This window comes from Ursus maritimus, unplaced genomic scaffold (assembly GCF_017311325.1).
Source record: "Ursus maritimus isolate PB19 unplaced genomic scaffold, ASM1731132v1 scaffold_14, whole genome shotgun sequence".
Taxonomy (NCBI): domain Eukaryota; kingdom Metazoa; phylum Chordata; class Mammalia; order Carnivora; family Ursidae; genus Ursus; species Ursus maritimus.
In genome coordinates this window covers 43,123,154-43,141,489 of record NW_024423786.1, presented here as the reverse complement: position 1 = coordinate 43,141,489, position 18,336 = coordinate 43,123,154, and the positions used below count along the sequence as shown (strand labels likewise).

At 40.2% G+C, this 18,336-nt stretch overlaps 1 protein-coding gene across 1 annotated transcript in view; it reads left to right on the top strand.

Moving 5' to 3' along the window:
- Positions 1-18,336, top strand: part of KIF15 (kinesin family member 15) — a 65,086-nt gene that overhangs the window by 8,437 nt on the left and 38,313 nt on the right. Inside the window, exons 2-10 of the mRNA XM_008703905.1 lie at positions 1,644-1,686; positions 2,203-2,386; positions 4,224-4,300; positions 9,095-9,132; positions 11,293-11,390; positions 12,697-12,876; positions 15,193-15,402; positions 17,218-17,343; positions 17,503-17,625. Of these exons, the coding sequence (XP_008702127.1) occupies positions 1,644-1,686; positions 2,203-2,386; positions 4,224-4,300; positions 9,095-9,132; positions 11,293-11,390; positions 12,697-12,876; positions 15,193-15,402; positions 17,218-17,343; positions 17,503-17,625 (1,079 nt within the window). The remainder of the gene's footprint in view (positions 1-1,643; positions 1,687-2,202; positions 2,387-4,223; positions 4,301-9,094; positions 9,133-11,292; positions 11,391-12,696; positions 12,877-15,192; positions 15,403-17,217; positions 17,344-17,502; positions 17,626-18,336) is intronic.

Below are 18,336 nucleotides of genomic sequence, written 5' to 3'. Positions count from 1 at the left end.
TGTAAATTAATAGGCCTGTGGTTTTGTTTGTATCTCCTAATGGCCTCTCACTACAACCTTCACTGTTCTTGAGTGTGTGATTAGGCTTGAACTTCTCCATGCTCTGTTGGAAATGAGGTCAGCTCCTTTGGAGCTATATGCTTTATGGTGTGTTTCTCCCCTGAGGCAAAATCTCTGAGCCTAGACTCTGGAGCTGGGGGTAGGGACGATGATAACCTTCTTTCAGAGTGACACCTTTGCTCTAGCGGCTGTGTATTTGTTGGGGAGGGGAGTGTGTGTGTGTGTATGTGTCTGTGTATAGCAGCTGGTGTCCCCTTGACTTGCCTCTCCTACAGGAGAACCACTGCCTTGTGAGCCAGACCAAGGGTGATCAGGGTCCCAGTGTTCTCAATATGCTATGTCCAAGGTACTGCCTCATTCCATAAGTGGAGGCTGGGTGGGAGAAGGGAACCCCCACCTCTCAACCATATTTATCTGGGATTTAGCTTCAGCAACAGGCAGCTGGCTGGAGGCAGGACGAGAAACTGATAACCCGCTCCTGGGAAGAAAGCCCTCCAAATGGAAGCTGAGGGAAGGGGAGCAGGATCCCTGTGTTCTTGGCTGTGCAGTCTGGGGTAGAGTCGCCAACTTGCCGAGATGGAAGGGAGGGACCTTGGTTCAACTGCCATAGACTCTCACCTTTGTTGTGGAATTTTCATAGATCTTCTTGACTGGATGTTTTTTCATTTGACTGTTTGCCTTTATGGCTGTTTCTAGAGACTTTAAGTGTCTTTTTGTTTTGTTTTGTTTTCTGGTTTTTATTTCACCAGTTTTACCGGGCAGTGGGTCAGTGGAGTTCCTCATGCGGTCATGCTGGAAGTTGACGTCTGGGTTCTTTTTTAACAGAATCATTCTGCCTTCTGGGTTGAGAATAGGTGGGAGTTTGGGGATGAGGGAGTGAGAAAGAGAAGCATGGAAACTGTCGTAATAACTCAAATGAGGGATGTTGTTGGCTTGATTCCATAGCAGTGAATTTGATCAGAAGTTGTAAGATTCTGGATGTATTTTAAAGGTAGAGCGAAAGATTGGCTAACAGGTTGGGCATGAAGTATGAGAAAGAAAGGGGTCAGGGATGACTCCAAGGTTTTTGGCCTGAGCAACTAGAAAGATGGAGTTGTCAGGGCACCTGCGTGGCATAGCCAGTTAAGCGTCCGACTCTTGGTTTTGGCTCAGGTCGTGATTTCAGGGTCCTGAGATCATGCTCCCAGGGTCCTGAGATCTTGCTCCATGCTCAGCAAGAAGTCTGTTTAAGACTTTCTCTCCCTCTCCCTCGGTCCCTGAGGAGATTGAGGAGTGTCAGCAACAGAAGACCAGGCTAGATAAGAAAGAGATTTTTTTTTTAAGTTTGTTCTTTTTTTTTTTTTAAGATTTTATTTATTTATTTGACAGAGAGAGAGAGAGCATGAGCAGGGGGGAGGAGCAAGGGGAGAGGGAGGAGCAAGGGGAGAGGGAGGAGCAGACTCCCTGATGAGCAGGGAGTCCGATGTGGGACTTGATCCCAGGATCAAGTTGGCTTAGCCAACTGAGCCACCCAGGCACCCAAGTATGAGATTTTTTTAGTACAATTTTAAGTGCCTGTAATAATTTCTTGTCTTTTTTTCTAGCTGAGTTACGCAATGTGACAAATTGTCAGTCTAACCAACCAAGGTAAGGAAAAAAATCTCGTTGATGAGACCAAAAAAATTAGGGATGTGGTATTCCTGAAACAACCATTTAGCATAGTAAGGGGTGCTTGTTTCAGAATTAAGCTTGGTCCTCAGCTACCTAGAAATCTGGAAACATCACACTTCCTCCCCAACCCTCCCCTCATCCTCTCACCTTTCAGGCTAAAAGATGGAATCAGTAACATCATTCTCCCTTGGGGTGACTTATTTTATTACTGCTACCAAGAGGGAAATCAGACAAGCAGACATGCTTGGAGCTCCGTGGAATCAACTCTCTTTCGGTTGATTTCAAATAAAAGCTTATGAAGATGAGTATCATTGAGCAAACCAGTAAAGGGTGTGAGTCATGTGATACTCTTTTAGAAGAGGTAAATGTTAGCGGGTAGATTTGGGGCTTTTTGGGGAAAACTCAGTATGGAAACATTAGAGGCTATAGGAGACTCAGATCCTTTTTTAGTTTTCTCCAGTAAACTTAGGCTGGTACACTTCTTGTCTTTAGTAATGAAGGTGACGCCATCAAAGTTTTTGTGCGAATTCGTCCACCTACAGAAGGTTCTGGATCAGCTGATGGAGAGCAAAACTTATGCTTATCTGTGCTCTCCTCTACCACTCTCCGGCTTCACTCCAACCCTGAGCCCAAGACCTTCACGTTCGATCATGTTGCAGACATGCACACCACTCAGGTAAAGACAGTTTTGGAAACTTAACTTTCCATTTGGATAAGATTCTGTTATTTGTGAGGATTTCATTTCTGGTCTCTTTAGTTTGATAGATTTCAGATAAGGACACTCAAACATGTAAATATTTGAGATTTAATGTAATTTAAAATATTTTAAATTAAATTTTATTATTTTTCTTCTTTCATCAAACTTTGTACCAGAATGACAGGCCTGCTTTACTTTCGCTCACCATCCAGTGATGGAGGTTAGTGGAGGTGTATTTTTCAGGGCCACTTGGACGATTGCTAAGTCTAGTTGAACTTCATAGCTTAGGGAGAGGGTCTTAATTGTAGCTGCTATAACAAGATACCAAAACCAGGTGGCTTAAACAGCAAACACTTATTTCTCACTGTTCTGGAGGTTCGGAATTCAAAGATCCAGGCCAGGAGATCCAGTGTCTGGTAAGGACTTGCTTCCTGACTTGGAGACAGCTGCCTTCTCACTGTGGAGAGAGAGAAAGCAAATTCTCTCGTGTCTCTTAGAGGGATGCTACTCCCATCACAAGGGCTCTACCCTTATGACCTAATTATCTTCCAAAAGACCTATCTCCAGATACCATCACATTGGGGATTAGGGTTTCAACATACAAATTTGGGGGAGAAACACAAACATTCAGTCCATAGTAGAGAGTAACAGGTTTAAGACGACTGTGATGTCAGTAACTTTTTCTAATTAGACAATTTAGTTAAGATCTAGTCGACTCTATCCATTAGAACTTTCCGTAATGAGGGAAGTGTTCTATATCTGCGCTGTCCGTTACAATAGCCTCTAGCCACATGTAGTTATTTAAGTTTGAATTTATTGAGATTAAATAAAATCTAAAATTTAGTTTCTCAGATACACTAACTGCATATGGCCATGGAGCACTTGAAATGTAGCTAGTGCGTCTAAGGACCTGACTTTTACATTTTGTTTAATTTTAATTAATTTGAATTTAAATAGCCACATATGGTTAATGGCTGTTGTATTGGACATCACAGATCTTGATTATTCCCTTACACACATGATGGTTTTGGTGAGACATTTAGATCTTTAGATCTTTTTTCAACTAGGACATGGCTGATCAATGGAAATATAAAGTTAGTCACATATATAATTTAAAATTTTCTAGTAGCCATGTTGACAAAAAAGTAAAAAAGAAACAGGTAAGCTTAATTTTAATCCTATATTTTATTTAATCCAGTATGTCCAAAATATCATTTCCACATGTAATCAATATAAAGCAAATTATTAATGAAATATTTTCCACTCTTTTTATTCACGTTCAGTCTTCCAAATCTGGTGTATATTTTATACTTACAATACATCTCAGGTTGGACTAGCCACGTTTCAGGTGCTCAGTAGCCACATGTGGCTCATGGCTATGGTATTAGACAATGCAGGTTTAGGAATTATTGCCTGTTGATAAGATTGCATCTACTTATATGTAAAAATGAAAATAAAAATCAGGTATTGATTATTTAGTATAAGCTGGTAAGAAAACACAGAAGAACATATAGGGCCATGTATTTGATGCTAATACCAGTATAATATTTGCATGCAATGTGCTGAACAAAATTCTGTATAAATTGTAGATGTAAGCTTTTAAATCTATAATTGTATACGAGATTAATGGACATACTGGTCTAATGTTTTATCATTTTAGATGTTTTAACCTTTTTTCTGTAGTGATTGCAATTTTCATACTACCACAGGTGTTGAAAAATCTAAGCACATTATTTTTATTCTGTTTTTGAATGTAGTTTAGGAAAGTGTTTTCATTTCTAGGAAATGTTAAAATGTTTGGTGCTTACATTTGTAGGAGTCCGTGTTCTCAGCTGTGGCCAAGGGCATTGTGGAATCTTGCATGAGCGGTTATAACGGTACCATCTTTGCATAGTAAGTTCCTGGCTCTGTCCTTATACAAGGGTACCATAGTAAGTGCTTCTTCCTCTAGCTGCTGTAATCAATACTACAAACTTAGTGACTTGAAACAATACAAATTTATTATCTTTCGGTTCTTAAGTCCGAAATCTCACTGAGCTACAATAGAAGTGTTGGCAGGGCTGTGTTCCTTTCTGGAGGCTGTAGGGGGGAGTTCCATTTCCTTGCCTTTTCCACCTTTCAGAGGCCACTCAAACTGCGTGGGTACAGCCCCCTTTCTCTGTCATTGAAGCCAACAACATGCAACCCTCCGACTCTTCTTTCTCAGTCACATCTCCCTCTCACTACGGCTGGGACAGTTTCCCTACTTTTATAGATTCATGTGATCGGATTGGCCCCACTGGGATAATCAAGGTGGAGGGGATTAAACTCTACCTCCTGGAGAGGAGAATATCTACATAGATTATTTGGAATTCTTCTGTGAGGAAGATTTGTCTCTTCTCCCCCATTTACTTATTTCTACTTGGAGTTATAATCCAATGTGTTCTTTTTATCTTATTGCTCATGTTGTCCTAGCTGGGCCATTGGGAGCTGTGGGAGGTTGGTTTCTGTGTCCCTTTGACATGTCACGTCCTTTTGCTCGAGCACTTCCTTACTGTATGATGCTCCAGGCTGCTCCTGGCTCATCTGTGTTTTCCCTGTCCCAGGCTGAGACTCAGCCATTTCGCCAAGGAGCCCTGGTTCCTTTTATTGGAGGACGGTATTTAGGAACCAAGATGTGGGCACTAGGTGTTGTTGCTACTGGAGTGTCAGTGCTCCTAGGTCTTCTCCGCAGACAGCTAGGTGATAAATGTCTGTATACTAAGTCATGTATATAGGCGTGTCTGTAATTGTTCCTGTATATATCCATTTGTATATACATCGAGCTAAACATGAGTTCATGCTTAGGTCTCTGACTCTAATCCAAGGGTTTAGAATCCACACTGGTTCATTCTAACCTTTCTTTTTTGTTTATCTGTAACTTGCCTTGCTGGCAGTGAGAGTGCTGGCTCCCACCTTCCATCAGCCCTTCACTTATTTGTTCAGCCCCAGTGCCCACGTAAAGCGCTTTCAGAATTGTTATCCTGTATCCCTGTGAGAAACAAATTTACTGAGGACAGTGTTGATGTACAGTTCTTCTTCTTCTTTGGTTTTTTTTTTTTTTTTTTTAGCCTTACGATTTCCAGTCAAAACCTCCTTTTCTAAAGTTACTTAGGTCAGCTCCTTTGCTGTCCACCCACTTTAGTGCAGTTAACGTCACGCTCTTGTAATGTAGTTACGTGCATTCCATCCTGGACCGCTGACATCCTGGTTGATGTGTTTTGCTTTTTTTTTTAGTTTGCATGCCTTAAATTTCACCCTTTGTGATACACAGTTATATAGTGTCTTGGCAGGTGGAGAGGGTCGTGTATTTAACACCCAGCACTGAGGAGGACAATTCCTTCACCTTAAAAGTTTCCCCTGTTTGTCCCCCTTACAGTCAGCCACTCGCCCTTTCCCCAACCCCTGACATCCAGGGTACATTAATATATTTTCTGTTCCTATAGTTCTGTCTTTGCCAGAGTGCCATATGAATGGATTCGTAACAACATGTAACCTTTTGGATCTGGCTTCTTTCTCTTAGTAAAAATGCCTTTAGGATTCGCCTGTGTTGTTGCATACATCAATAACATTCCTTTTTTTTTCTTTTCTGAATAGTAGTTTATTATATGGATGTATCACGGTTTTTTAATCTATTTCCTTGTGATAGGATGTCTTAGTTGCTTCCAGTTTTTAGTGATTATGAATAAATTGCTACAAATGTTTGAATATTGGTTTTTATGTGAACATAAGTTTTCAAATCATTTGAGTAAATCCCTAGGAATGCAGTTGCCAGACCATATGGTAAGTCTATGATTAACCTTATGAGCAACTGCCAAATTGTTTTCCAAATGTATGTTTAAAGTGAGTCATGGTCCTGAATTTCTCAATGTTGACAGCCTTAAAATATTGCTATAGATTTAATGTTGGAATGTAAGATGGAGGTCCAGAAAACACTGTGACCTTGGCAATTATACAAGGTGAATTTTAGTATCATTTCGGATTTATTTTATAAATAGGAATATAATTTGTAGTATAATTTTTTTCTTAGCAGTAGACTTTTCTAGAACTATTTAACAATGTAGTGAATTATATAAGACATTTGAGCAGCTGGTGCCTTGTGTGCATGTGCCCTTGGTTCATCTATAATTGGTTCAAGGCACAGGAAAATAGAAAATGCATTAAAAAGTGTAAAATTTAGGCTCATATTGCACATACATCCTTGAAAATTTGCCTTTGCTTTTCCTGCTTACTTTTCAGTTGTCTTCAGAAAAACTAAATGTTCTCTCTTTAGCAGTGAAACAGATAACCTATTTTCTCATCTGTCTTCTTAACAGAAAACAGATTTTTTTTCCCCACAGAATATTTTGAGTGGTAAAGTTCAAAGGTGAATTTGAAATAAGAGCCACATTTGGCAGAGATTATATTATCTTTAGAACTTTTGTCTTTGAAGACCTTGTAGGCATACTAATTATGTTTAATTTGTAGCATATTCATTAATAACTTAATGAAAATTGCTTTTGCTAGAAGAAAGTAGAAATGAGAAACACTTGGAAAGAAATGAGTGTTTGATTTACTGGCTGGGGAACATACTTTTTGGTTTACCTAAGACAGTTCCAATTGTAGGGTGATTATTAATAGTGTCCCCTTCACTCTCAAGTAGGGGACTCAATAATAACCACTTCTCTTTCTGTATTACTAAAGAACTTTTTTTTACTACTTCTAAAAGGAAGAGGTAAACAACTAGATCATACTGGGTTTTTCTGTTTGGTTGGTTGTTTTGTTTTATCTTTTGGGGCATTTATTTTTTTTTTATTTTTATTTTATTTTATTTTTTTAAAGATTTTATTTATTTATTCGACAGAGATAGAGACAGCCAGCGAGAGAGGGAACACAAGCAGGGGGAGTGGGAGAGGAAGAAGCAGGCTCACAGCAGAGGAGCCTGATGTGGGGCTCGATCCCAGAACTCTGGGATCATGACCTGAGCTGAAGGTGGACGCTTAACGACTGAGCCACCCAGGCGCCCCCTTTTGGGGCATTTAAACAAAAAATGAATTCAAAAAAATTTTTAAAGATTTTAAAGATTTATTCATTTGACACAGAGAGGGAGAGAGAGTGCAAGAGGGGAGGGGGGAAAGGGAGAGGGAGAAGCAGACTCCCCACTGAGCAGGGAGCCCGATGTGGGGCTGGATCCCAGGACCCTGGGATCATGACCTGAGCCGAAGGCAGACGCTTAACTGACTGAGCCACCCAGGCCCACCTCAAAATTTTTTTATATTTGTTGTGTGAATCCAAGCTAAAGACATTTGACACCCTGATTGATATCTATCTTAAGCATAACATTTTTAGTTTTAGTTTTTGTTACTCTTGTTTCTTGGGGGTAATGGAGAAGATATAACACTACATACAAAATCAGGCCTATAGCATAAGGAGTTTTAAAATTGCTTTATTTTTAAATGAAGACATTTTAGTATCCTTAAAGGCAGAATTTAGAAAAGGAATTGCTAACTTATTTATTTATTCATTTTAAAAATTTTATTTATTTATTTGCCAGAGAGAGAGAGAGCACAAGCAGGGGGAGTGGCAGGCAGAGGGAGAAGCAGGCTCCCTGTTGAGCAAGGATCCCAATGTGGGATCCCAGGACCCTGGGATCATGACCTGAGCCAAAGGCAGATAGATGCTTAACTGACTGAGCCACCCAGGCATCCCTGCTAGTCTATTTAGAATAGAAAAAGTTGGAAACAAAAATCCAGTGGTTTCTGGTTAAATCAATTATGCATGCATGGAATATACAATGTAACTATTAAAAATAATGAGGTAAATCTCTATTTACTGGCCTAGAAAGATATCTGAGATAAAATTAAAGGACAAAACAGATTACAGAGCAGTATGAAGAGCATCGTTTCAGTTTCATAAATAAAAATTAAATGAAAATTCTGATGGCTGTGTTTGTATAATCCTGAAGCATTACCAGGCAATTAACAGTGTAGTTATTGGTGGTAGAATAGGGGAGAAAGAAAATGAATCATTCACTTCTCACCTAGTATAATTTTTTTTATTAAAGATTTTATTTATTTTTTTTGAGAGAGACAGAGAGCACGAGCAGGGGCAGGGGCAGAGGGGAGAGGGAGAGGCAGACTCCTCACTAAGCATGGAACCCGATGCGGGGCTCAATTCCAGAACCCTGAGACCATGACCTGAGCCAAAGTCCGATGCTTAACTGACTGAGCTACCCAGGTGGCCCCAATTTTTTTTAAAGATTTTATTTATTTATTTGACAGAGAAAGACAGCCAGCGAGAGAGGGAACACAAGCAGGGGGAGTGGGAGAGGAAGAAGCAGGCTCCCAGCGGAGAAGCCTGATGTGGGGCTCGAACCCAGAACACTGGGATCACGCCCTGAGCCGAAGGCAGACGCTTAACGACTGCGCCACCCAGGCGGCCCTCAATTTTTTTTTTTTTTTTTTAAGTAAGCTGTATGCCCAATGTGGGCCTTGAACTCACGACCCCGAGATCAAGCGTTTCACGCTTTACTGACAGCCAGGCAAGCACCCCTACCTAATATAATTTTTAAAAAGAAAGAAAATAAGATCTTTGTGGGAAATTTATGCACTAGTAGACCATATTAAAACAGGAGGGTAATCTTTTAAGTTTCATGTGCAAAAATAATGTCTAAAACATTTATTTTTACAGTGGACAGACGGGCTCAGGGAAAACATTTACGATGATGGGTAAGTGAATTTAAGATGATCCTTTCCTGGCTTAATCTACTCTTTCTATGATGACAGCACCTAAGCACCTAGTACATTTTGGGGGAAGGCATACTTTCTATATACAATGTTGTCCTCATAAAAGCAGGGCTGTTTCCCAGGCTTCTGTCAGATTGTGAGTTCCATGATAGCAAGTCCATGTCTGCAGCTATGTTCCCAGTCATCGCTGAGCATGGAGTAGGTACTCCATAGATAGTTTCTGAATTGGGTTTAATGACTTTTTATATATTTATAAATCTGTGCAGTCTCTACCTGGATCGAGATTCCCAGTCAGTAACTACCTCACCCCCTTCCCCTGGATTGTGTATTACTCTGATTTCTCTGTCATCATTAGTTTTCCTTTTTTTAAGCTTCTAGAAATGAAATTTTATGTATATACTCTTATGTCTGGCTCTTCCTCTCAGCATTAAGTTTCTAAGATTCACCCACGTTGTTGCATATGGTAGTAGTTTATTCATTGCCCTATAACATATCATTGAACGGATCTGCCACGTTTTCCAATCTAGTGCTGATAGACATTTGGATTATCTCCAATTTTAGACCATATGTATAATTCAGCCATGACTGCTTTTTCTTGTATGTGTTTTTTTAAAGTTCATTTCTAGGAATGGAATTGCTGGATCATGGTTACATGTGTATCAGCTTTAGTAGATATGGTCAGGATATACATGGAAGTTCTAGGAACTCCACATCCTTGTCTATACATGGTATTGTCAGTTTTTAAAATTTTAGCCTTCTGGAGTATGCGTAGTATTATCTCATTGTGTTTTTGTTTGCAGTTCCCTGATGTCTGTAGACAACTGAACACCTTACATGTTTGTTGGACATTTGAACGGCCTCTCTGTAAAATGCCCATTCGAGCTTTTTTCCCATTAAAAAATTTAGCTTGCCTTTTTCCTACTCATTTGTGGAGATTTTTATGACATAGAGAGGTTAGTCCTTTGTCTACAATACTGATAACAGATTTTTCTCTAGGTTTTTCATTTGTCTTTTCAGTTAAGGTTTTTTCCTTTGCTCACGTTTTTTTATTTTCTTGTTGAATTTTGGTTGTGGGTTGTTTTTGTTTTTAATGGTTTCTGAGTAAGAGTTGCAGTCAGAAAGAGTGGTACTGAGTGAAACAAGAAGGAACCATGAGACTCTCTGGGAGAAGCATCTTCCAGGCAGTAGGCTCTGAGTTGGAAACAGGCTCAAGAGTGTTCAAAGAACAGCAGGAAGACCCATGGGAGGGGAGTTTTCCAGAATAAGGGGGTAGTAGGGAGGTAAGTTGGGGTTTACCCTGAGGCCAGGTCATGTAGGACGTGGCAAGGATTTGGGATTTTATGAGGGATTTTGGAAGGTTTTTTTAAAAAGAAGAGCTACCTGATCTGATGTATAATGAAAAGGATTACTCAGGCACATGAGTAGATTAGATTGGGAGGGGCTGGAGGGAAGCAGGATGAGGCGCTAAGGCATAGAGGAGGCAGGAGATGATGAAGGTAACTAAAGAATAAGTTGAATATCTTTGTATATTATTTAATAGGAAAATGTTATAAAATTATCTGCACACTCATATTATTTGTTCTCTTTGTTTATTCACTTGCATTTTTCTAGTTCCATTATATATTTATATATTGTAATTTATATAATTTATATATAATGTAATTTATATAATGTAATATATATATTACAGTTTACAGGGGCCATTTATTATTTTTTTTAAAGATTTATTTATTTATTTTAGAGAGAGCCCTTGGGGGCAGGGCAGAGGGAGAGAATCTCAAGCAGCCTCCCTGCTGAGCGCGGGGCTCCATCTCAAGACCCCGAGATCATGACCTGAGCCAAAACCAAGAGTTGGATGCTCACCCAGGTGCCCCTACAAGGGCCATTTAACTTACTGCAGGTTATAGCACATCAAGACAGCGTTAGTAGCTGTTATGGGCCCTTCTTTCAGTCCTGTTGATAGGCAACTTCTATTCAGTCTCAGACTAAAATTTAACTTGTTTGGGGGCACAAAGAAGGAAGTGACTATACAGTGTGTCATCTTATTTCTGTATAAATTTCCTTTCGGTATTGCCATTTTGAAGGACTGTTATAGAATAAAGATGAATTGCTACATATTATATTTTTTTTACATTTCTTTAGGACCATCTGAATCTGATCATTTTTCTCATAACCTGAGAGGAGTAATCCCACGAAGTTTTGAGTATTTGTTTTCCTTAATTGATCGTGAAAAAGAGAAGGTAAAATTTGTAAAAAATAAAGTGGTTCTGTGAAATTCTAGTTTCAAGCAGTTAGCTACTAATAATTCGCTCATAACACATGGAGGGTCATGGGTGGTACTCTACAATGTGGATAAGCTGCTGTGGCCTAGAAAAACCTCTCAGTTCTTAAGAAAAAAGAAAGATTCATTTTAAAATTTAATTTTCTAAAAATTTTTAGTTTCTAAACCATGCATCCTCTGTGAACTCAGAATAAAAGAAAGAAAAAGGTAGTGCTTCTTGGGCTCTCAGATTTTGCAAGAGAGAAAGCGTAAAGAAAATCTTAACTGAGGAAAACAGATTCGTTAAGTCCCATCACTTACCTGCACGTAGGCTCACAGTTGACCGCAGGCGTCTCTAGATCCTGAGGGTGCCCCGGGGTGATGGGTTCATCCTTGACTCCTTTGCAGCACCTTCTACCACCTGACCATAGTTTGCTTGTTTTGTACATGGTGTGACTCCATCGTGCTGGCGATGTGGGCGTCCCTCTTCCATGGGCTCTCAGGTTGGGCCTTGCTCATGCTTGCTTCTTTAGCTTGGTGAATTCCATGTTTAGGAGCCCTTAGTTAAGTTACATGTTCCATTCCATGCATACCAGGGATTTGGCTACGTGACATTGGCTTACCATTTGCTTTTTTGCAGAAATGATCCCTAACCTTTACAGTTAGACATGCACCTTGGGCGCCAGTGTAGGAAGTTTAGTGTCCCACATTCCTGTGGTTAAAAATCCTAGACAGGCTTTGAGATAAATTATCTTCAGTCTTTTCAAGAATATAGCACCTGTTGCAAGTAAAACTTTCTGAGGAAGTCCAGTATATGACAGATGAACATGGAATTGCTCTTCTCATCACAAGGAAAAAAATTTGTAACTCGTGTGTGGTGAGGGATGTTAACTAGACTCACTGTGACGATTATTTCTCAGCATATATAAATATTGAATCAGTATGTTGTACACCTGACACTAATATGATGTTGTATGTCAGTGATCCCTCGGTTTAAGGAGGAGGAATTGCCCATCTTGGACTGCTCAAGTCCCTCCTCTCTGGCTTGCTTCTGAGTCACCTGTGGAGACCTCGGCTTCCTGGGATCACAGTTTGATGCTGCCTTAAGATGTAATGATATGTTAACACTAGTTACCTGGAATTGTAACTGGCTTTTAGGTACCTTGTATTGTGTAAAGAACATGTAGGAAATGTACACCTTGTGAAGCACGTGAGAGGGTGCTGCTCATAAAATGTACAGATGAACTCATGCAAAGAAAATGTCTAAATGAGGCTTGTCTTTCCAGGCTGGAGCTGGAAAGAGTTTCCTTTGTAAGTGCTCCTTTATTGAAATCTACAATGAGCAGATCTATGACCTACTGGACTCTGCATCAGCTGGACTGTACTTAAGGGAGCATATCAAGAAGGGTGTCTTTGTTGTTGGTGCAGTGGAACAGGTGGTGACCTCAGCTGCTGAAGCCTATCAGGTACCCCACCTTGAGCACCTTGATCCTTAGGCAATATCGCATGCTGTGAAAAGCACCTCGATCTCAAAAAAAGCAAGAATTGAGCTACTAAAAATAATTTTGTAAAGGCAGAATGTTCATGAGAAGCAGAAAAGAATAGGACTGTTTTATAGATCTCCCCTTGGTTAAAATAGAACTCTGAGCCTCATGATTTTGCATGATTTTGGTGCTGTTCATTCTAGTCAGGCACCCTGCAGGTCACTGCGGGACAGTTCGTTAGTGTCATATTTCTTCAGTGGTTCTTCCTGGGAGCTGCCCCTTTGAGGGCCTTCTGGGATTGCTGCTTTTTAAACCAGTTGGCTGTTCTCTTCCCTTTATTTTCTACCCTTGTTTACTTGTTAGGTGTCAAAAGCTAACCTCTTTTGAGTACCCAGCTTGGGGCAAATAAACCTCTTGACAGGAATTTACAAAATATTCCCATTTTTATGGGATCTGATCTAGCCAGCTGACTTTAAACAGTTTTTTTTATCGTGTAATATTGAATACATACAAAATATTGCCACATGCATAGAAGTTAAGCTTATGTTAAAATGAACTTGGAGGACCTTAAGAATTCAAGACCCAGATATCACCAGTACTATCCTGTCTACCTCTGTGCCCCTCCCTATCTCATGTCCCTGGCTCCTCCCCAAACATAAACACTGTGCTGAATGTCATGATCATTTCCTTCCACTTTTAAATCACATACGTATGTATTTCTGAAAATGTTGGTTTTGACTGCTTTTGAGTTTTAATAAATTGTATTTAGCCTTCTATAACTTTTAATTTTTTTTAATTTTTATTTTTTTAAAGAGTTTATTTATTTATTCGACAGAGATAGAGACAGCCAGCGAGAGAGGGAACACAAGCAGGGGGAGTGGGAGAGGAAGCAGTAGGCTCCTAGCAGAGGAGCCTGATGTGGGGCTCGATCCCAGAACTCCGGGATCACGCCCTGAGCCGAAGGCAGACGCTTAACCGCTGTGCCACCCAGGCGCCCCCTTCTATAACTTTTTAAAACTCAACAATGTTTATGAAATTTATCCATGTTGCATTTCACTTATCTTCACAGCTGATAATTAATTCATTGTATGAATATCTGTGTGTGCATGTATTATTTGTATATATATATATACGTATATATATCACAGTTCATTAATTTGTTCTTCTGTCTTCAAGCCAGTCTCCTGATTCACGCTTTTTAAACTGTGACTCTCATAGTAAGAAGTAGGTTTTACATGTGGCCCAGTGTGTGTGTGTGTCTACGTGTGTACATATACGTACTAAAAAAAAATTATGTTGAGATTTTGGTTGGAATTGCATTGCAGTTTCGGCTAAGATCAAGTGTGAAAATTCTGTATTAGAGCCGTGGAGGCGTTTTACCTCTTTTTGGGTCAGAAGTTTTGGGAAGTTTTGTATTTCTAGAAAATTTAGTTTCCTCTCAGTTTTCCAATATATGGCCACAAAGCTGTTCCCAGTATCTCATTTTTGAAATACTTTGCTGTAACTACAGTTTTGTTTTTCCCTTTTTGCATAGTTGATATTGTTTTTTTTTTTTTTTTTTTTTATAGATTTTTTTATTTATTTATTCGACAGAGATAGAGACAGCCAGTGAGAGAGGGAGCACAAGCAGGGGGAGTGGGAGAGGAAGAAGCAGGCTCATAGCGGAAGAGCCTGATGTGGGGCTCGATCCCAGAACACCGGGATCACGCCCTGAGCCGAAGGCAGACGCTTAACCGCTGTGCCACCCAGGCGCCCCATAGTTGATATTGTTTACATGGCTTTGCTCTTTAAAGGTTTTCTTTGTTTTTCTTTGGGTTCATCCTGCTCTCCTTGTTCCAACTTCTTAAGTTGGATGCTTAGATTATTATGTCCTTTCTTTTGTGATATAAGTGTTTGATGCTATAAGTTACTTATTATTGCTTAAACTTCACACAAGGTTTAATATCTTAATTGTTCTATGAATCCAAGTATTTTTCCATTATAATTTTTTTGCCCCATGAATCACTTAGAAATGTCATTTGAATTTCCAAATTTATGGTAATTTAAACTTATTTATCATGTTGATTCTTAATTGCCATGGGATCAGAGAATATGGTCTTGTGAGATGCTTTGAAATTTATTGAGAAATGATTTATGAATTAATACAGTGGCCAGTTTTGTAAACCTGTGCATGAGAAAAATGTATATCCTTGGATACAGGGTTTTACGTTTTTACTAATTTTCTTGTCTGTGTAATCTCTCAGTCTGAAAATTGCTGTTGTGTCACTTGAAAGTTGTGGCAATATTCCCTTTGCCTAGGTGCTGTCTGGAGGATGGAGAAACAGACGTGTGGCCTCGACGTCAATGAATAGAGAATCTTCTCGGTCTCATGCAGTCTTTACAATTACAGTAGAGTCGATGGAGAAAAGCAATGAGACTGTGAACATACGGACCTCCCTACTCAATCTGGTGGATTTAGCAGGATCCGAAAGGCAAAAAGACACCCATGCAGAAGGGATGAGGTTAAAGGTAAGAATGGAATTATGACCTTCAACTCAACCTGTGTGTGAATTAATTACTAGAAGTCAGTACCAAGGTGAGTGTGTGGAGGTTACAAAGGAATGAGAACGTGCACCCATTCTAAAGACGCAGAAGTTTTTGTTGTGGGGTACGGACATTAAGCATAAGGTGGGACAGAACAAGTCTCTCGGTAGCCAGAGTATTTGATTTGAAGTCACGCCAGAAGGGATGACAGTACAAATATCAGCCAGGGTCAGAGGAAGAAGGGACTGGACTGCTTGGGGGAAGCATGGAAAAGAAGTAGTTCTTGAGTTGGGTTCTCAAAGGGGGCAGGATTTGGACTGGGAGAGAGCAACAGGGAATACATGCCTTGCGGGGAGGACATCTCAAAGGTCATTATGGATGCAGAGGGAGTATGGCATTTGGCATTTCAGTGTGGATCAGTGACTGAGTGGGCCTCGAGGTGCAAGCAGGCCCAGGTCACTGAAGGCAAAGAGTGCCAGGCGAGGTTTGTACTCAACTCTCAAACACTGGGAAACGCTGAAAAGTTTTGAGTGATTTCACGAAAAAGCCTGTTTTGTAGAAGCTTAGCCATCTGGCCCACCACTGCCAGATTCACAAGGGGAGAGTCTAGAGAGAAAGGAGGGCAGCTGGCTGGTTAATACCTCAGGGGGGCAGGCGAGGACCTAGTCCTAGGCTAAGGGATTTGCAGTGGGACCCGAGGTTCTCTGAATACATCTTGCCGGTGCGTATGTATGTATTCTGATCCACGTTGTCAGTAAACTGTGTGGATGCTATAGGTGAGGGTATATGAGAGCTAGGGGTGGAGAGTCGGAAATGGTGGAGGACAGTCTTACGTTTGCGTTGGAAGTAAGGATTTGGGCCTCCTGAGCTCTCAGGCAGTTTCAGATGAACTTGGGCTCATGTTTTTATTGAGATATGAAGCAAAGAGAAATAGCCAGTGTTTATAATAGGACATATGCTGGGCCTGTTTCAGTTGCTTCCTGTGTATTAACTCATTTAATCTTCCCAACATCTCTGGGAAGTAGGTACTGGGATCCTTTCTATTTTGGAGAAACAGAAGTGAAATTGTCCAGGGGCACACAGCTAGGAGTAGATCTGGAATTGAAGCAGAAGTAACCCAGCTCCACAGACAGTGCCGTCAACACCTTTCTGATTTACTGACTGCTGAAACAGCGGCACTGGAACTCTGCGCATCTTGCCTGATAACATGTACTTTCTCTCTGTTTTCTGTACTCCCACCACTGCAGACCCAGTTATTGAAGTATATAACTACAATAAAAGTCCAGTGTAACATATTCAACCCCAACATTTTCCCCTCCCCAAATGATGTTTTAAAAGGGTCTTATACACTTTACAGAATTAGACTGAATAATCTCTTGTAATAAGTTCATCAGTGACTTTATGGGATGTGGAGTGGGTTATTATCACAATGTTTTAATGTAGCAAACATTTTAAAATAAAAGAATTGAAAAATATGCCTACTAATGCCCAACCTTTTTTTCTTTGTTCTTTTCTAGCTTTTATCCCTACCTATAGGTCAATTTAAAACTTTTAGACATGAGGTGGCTTTTTTTTTCCTTCACATAGTTTCTGTATTTGTCTTTGAATACTAAAATTGCAGTGTGTGTCAAATAGGAAAAGGTTAGGGGATAGTTGAGGACCTCCACTGAAAAGTCAGTTATCCTTAGTAATATTGTCCATGACTTGACTTTCCATTCAAAATTCACTGCTAGGCATATTTTAATTCAAAATACTAAAACGAAACCAGTGCATCTCAATTTTTGTTCTTTCTCCCTCTAGGAGGCAGGGAACATAAACCGGTCGTTGAGCTGCTTGGGCCAGGTGATTACTGCGCTTGTCGATGTGGGTAATGGAAAACAGAGGCACGTTTGCTACAGAGACTCCAAACTTACCTTCTTACTTCGGGTAAAGTAGATCATTGGCTTCTGGGGCCCTTTTATGCTCACTATGGTTGACAGGCATGTGATCTCTCAGCCTTAGTGGTAAGAATATCCATTTTCTTTGCTTAACAAAGATCTTGTGGTTTCTCTCCTGAAAATGTGTACCATTCATATCATTAAACAGGATTCCCTTGGAGGCAATGCCAAAACAGCCATAATCGCAAATGTTCATCCTGGATCCAGGTGTTTTGGGGAAACCCTGTCAACACTTAATTTTGCTCAGAGAGCCAAGCTGATTAAAAATAAGGTAAAATACTGAGTACAATTAAGTAAATGAGAAAAATACTTAAGCTTGTCATTGCCCTAATATTAACACTAATTTCTATTTATTTCTCTGTGAAAGCTTAATTCTAAGCAAGATTTCTATTTCATCTTTCCTAGCCTTCTGTATTGCTCAAGTAATTTGAGATCTAGATTAGGTCTTGTGGTTGGTATTGTTTGGCTTGATTTTTCTTAAAGGAAAGCAGAGTTTTTTCTTTCTAACTGGGTTGGAGACTAAATTTATTTACCTAAACCATTGCTAACAGAGGTGTGTGTGTGTGTGTGTGTGTGTGTGTGTGTGTGTGTGTGGTGGGGCTTCACTATGAAGATAGTTTGAAATGACAAGCTTTGTCTTTTAAGTTGTCTCTACGTCCGAGGATTCCCCATCTTCCTTCTATATAAGAAGCTTCCTTGATATTTGTGTACACCAGTGGTCAGAAAATGTTTTCTGTAAAGGTAAATATTTGAGGCTTCTTGGACAGTGTATTGTCTGTCCCCGCTACTCAGCTCTGTCTCGGTGGTGAGAAAACAGCCGTTGGCTGTATGCAAACAAAAGGCCATGGCCGTGTTCCAGTGCAGCTCTACTCACAAAAACAGATGGCAGACCGTACTTGGCCCATGAGCAAGCAGCTCTTTGCCAGCCCCTGGAGCAGGGGTCCCCCACTTCTTTTGGAAAGGTTGGAGGCCCCTTTGGTTC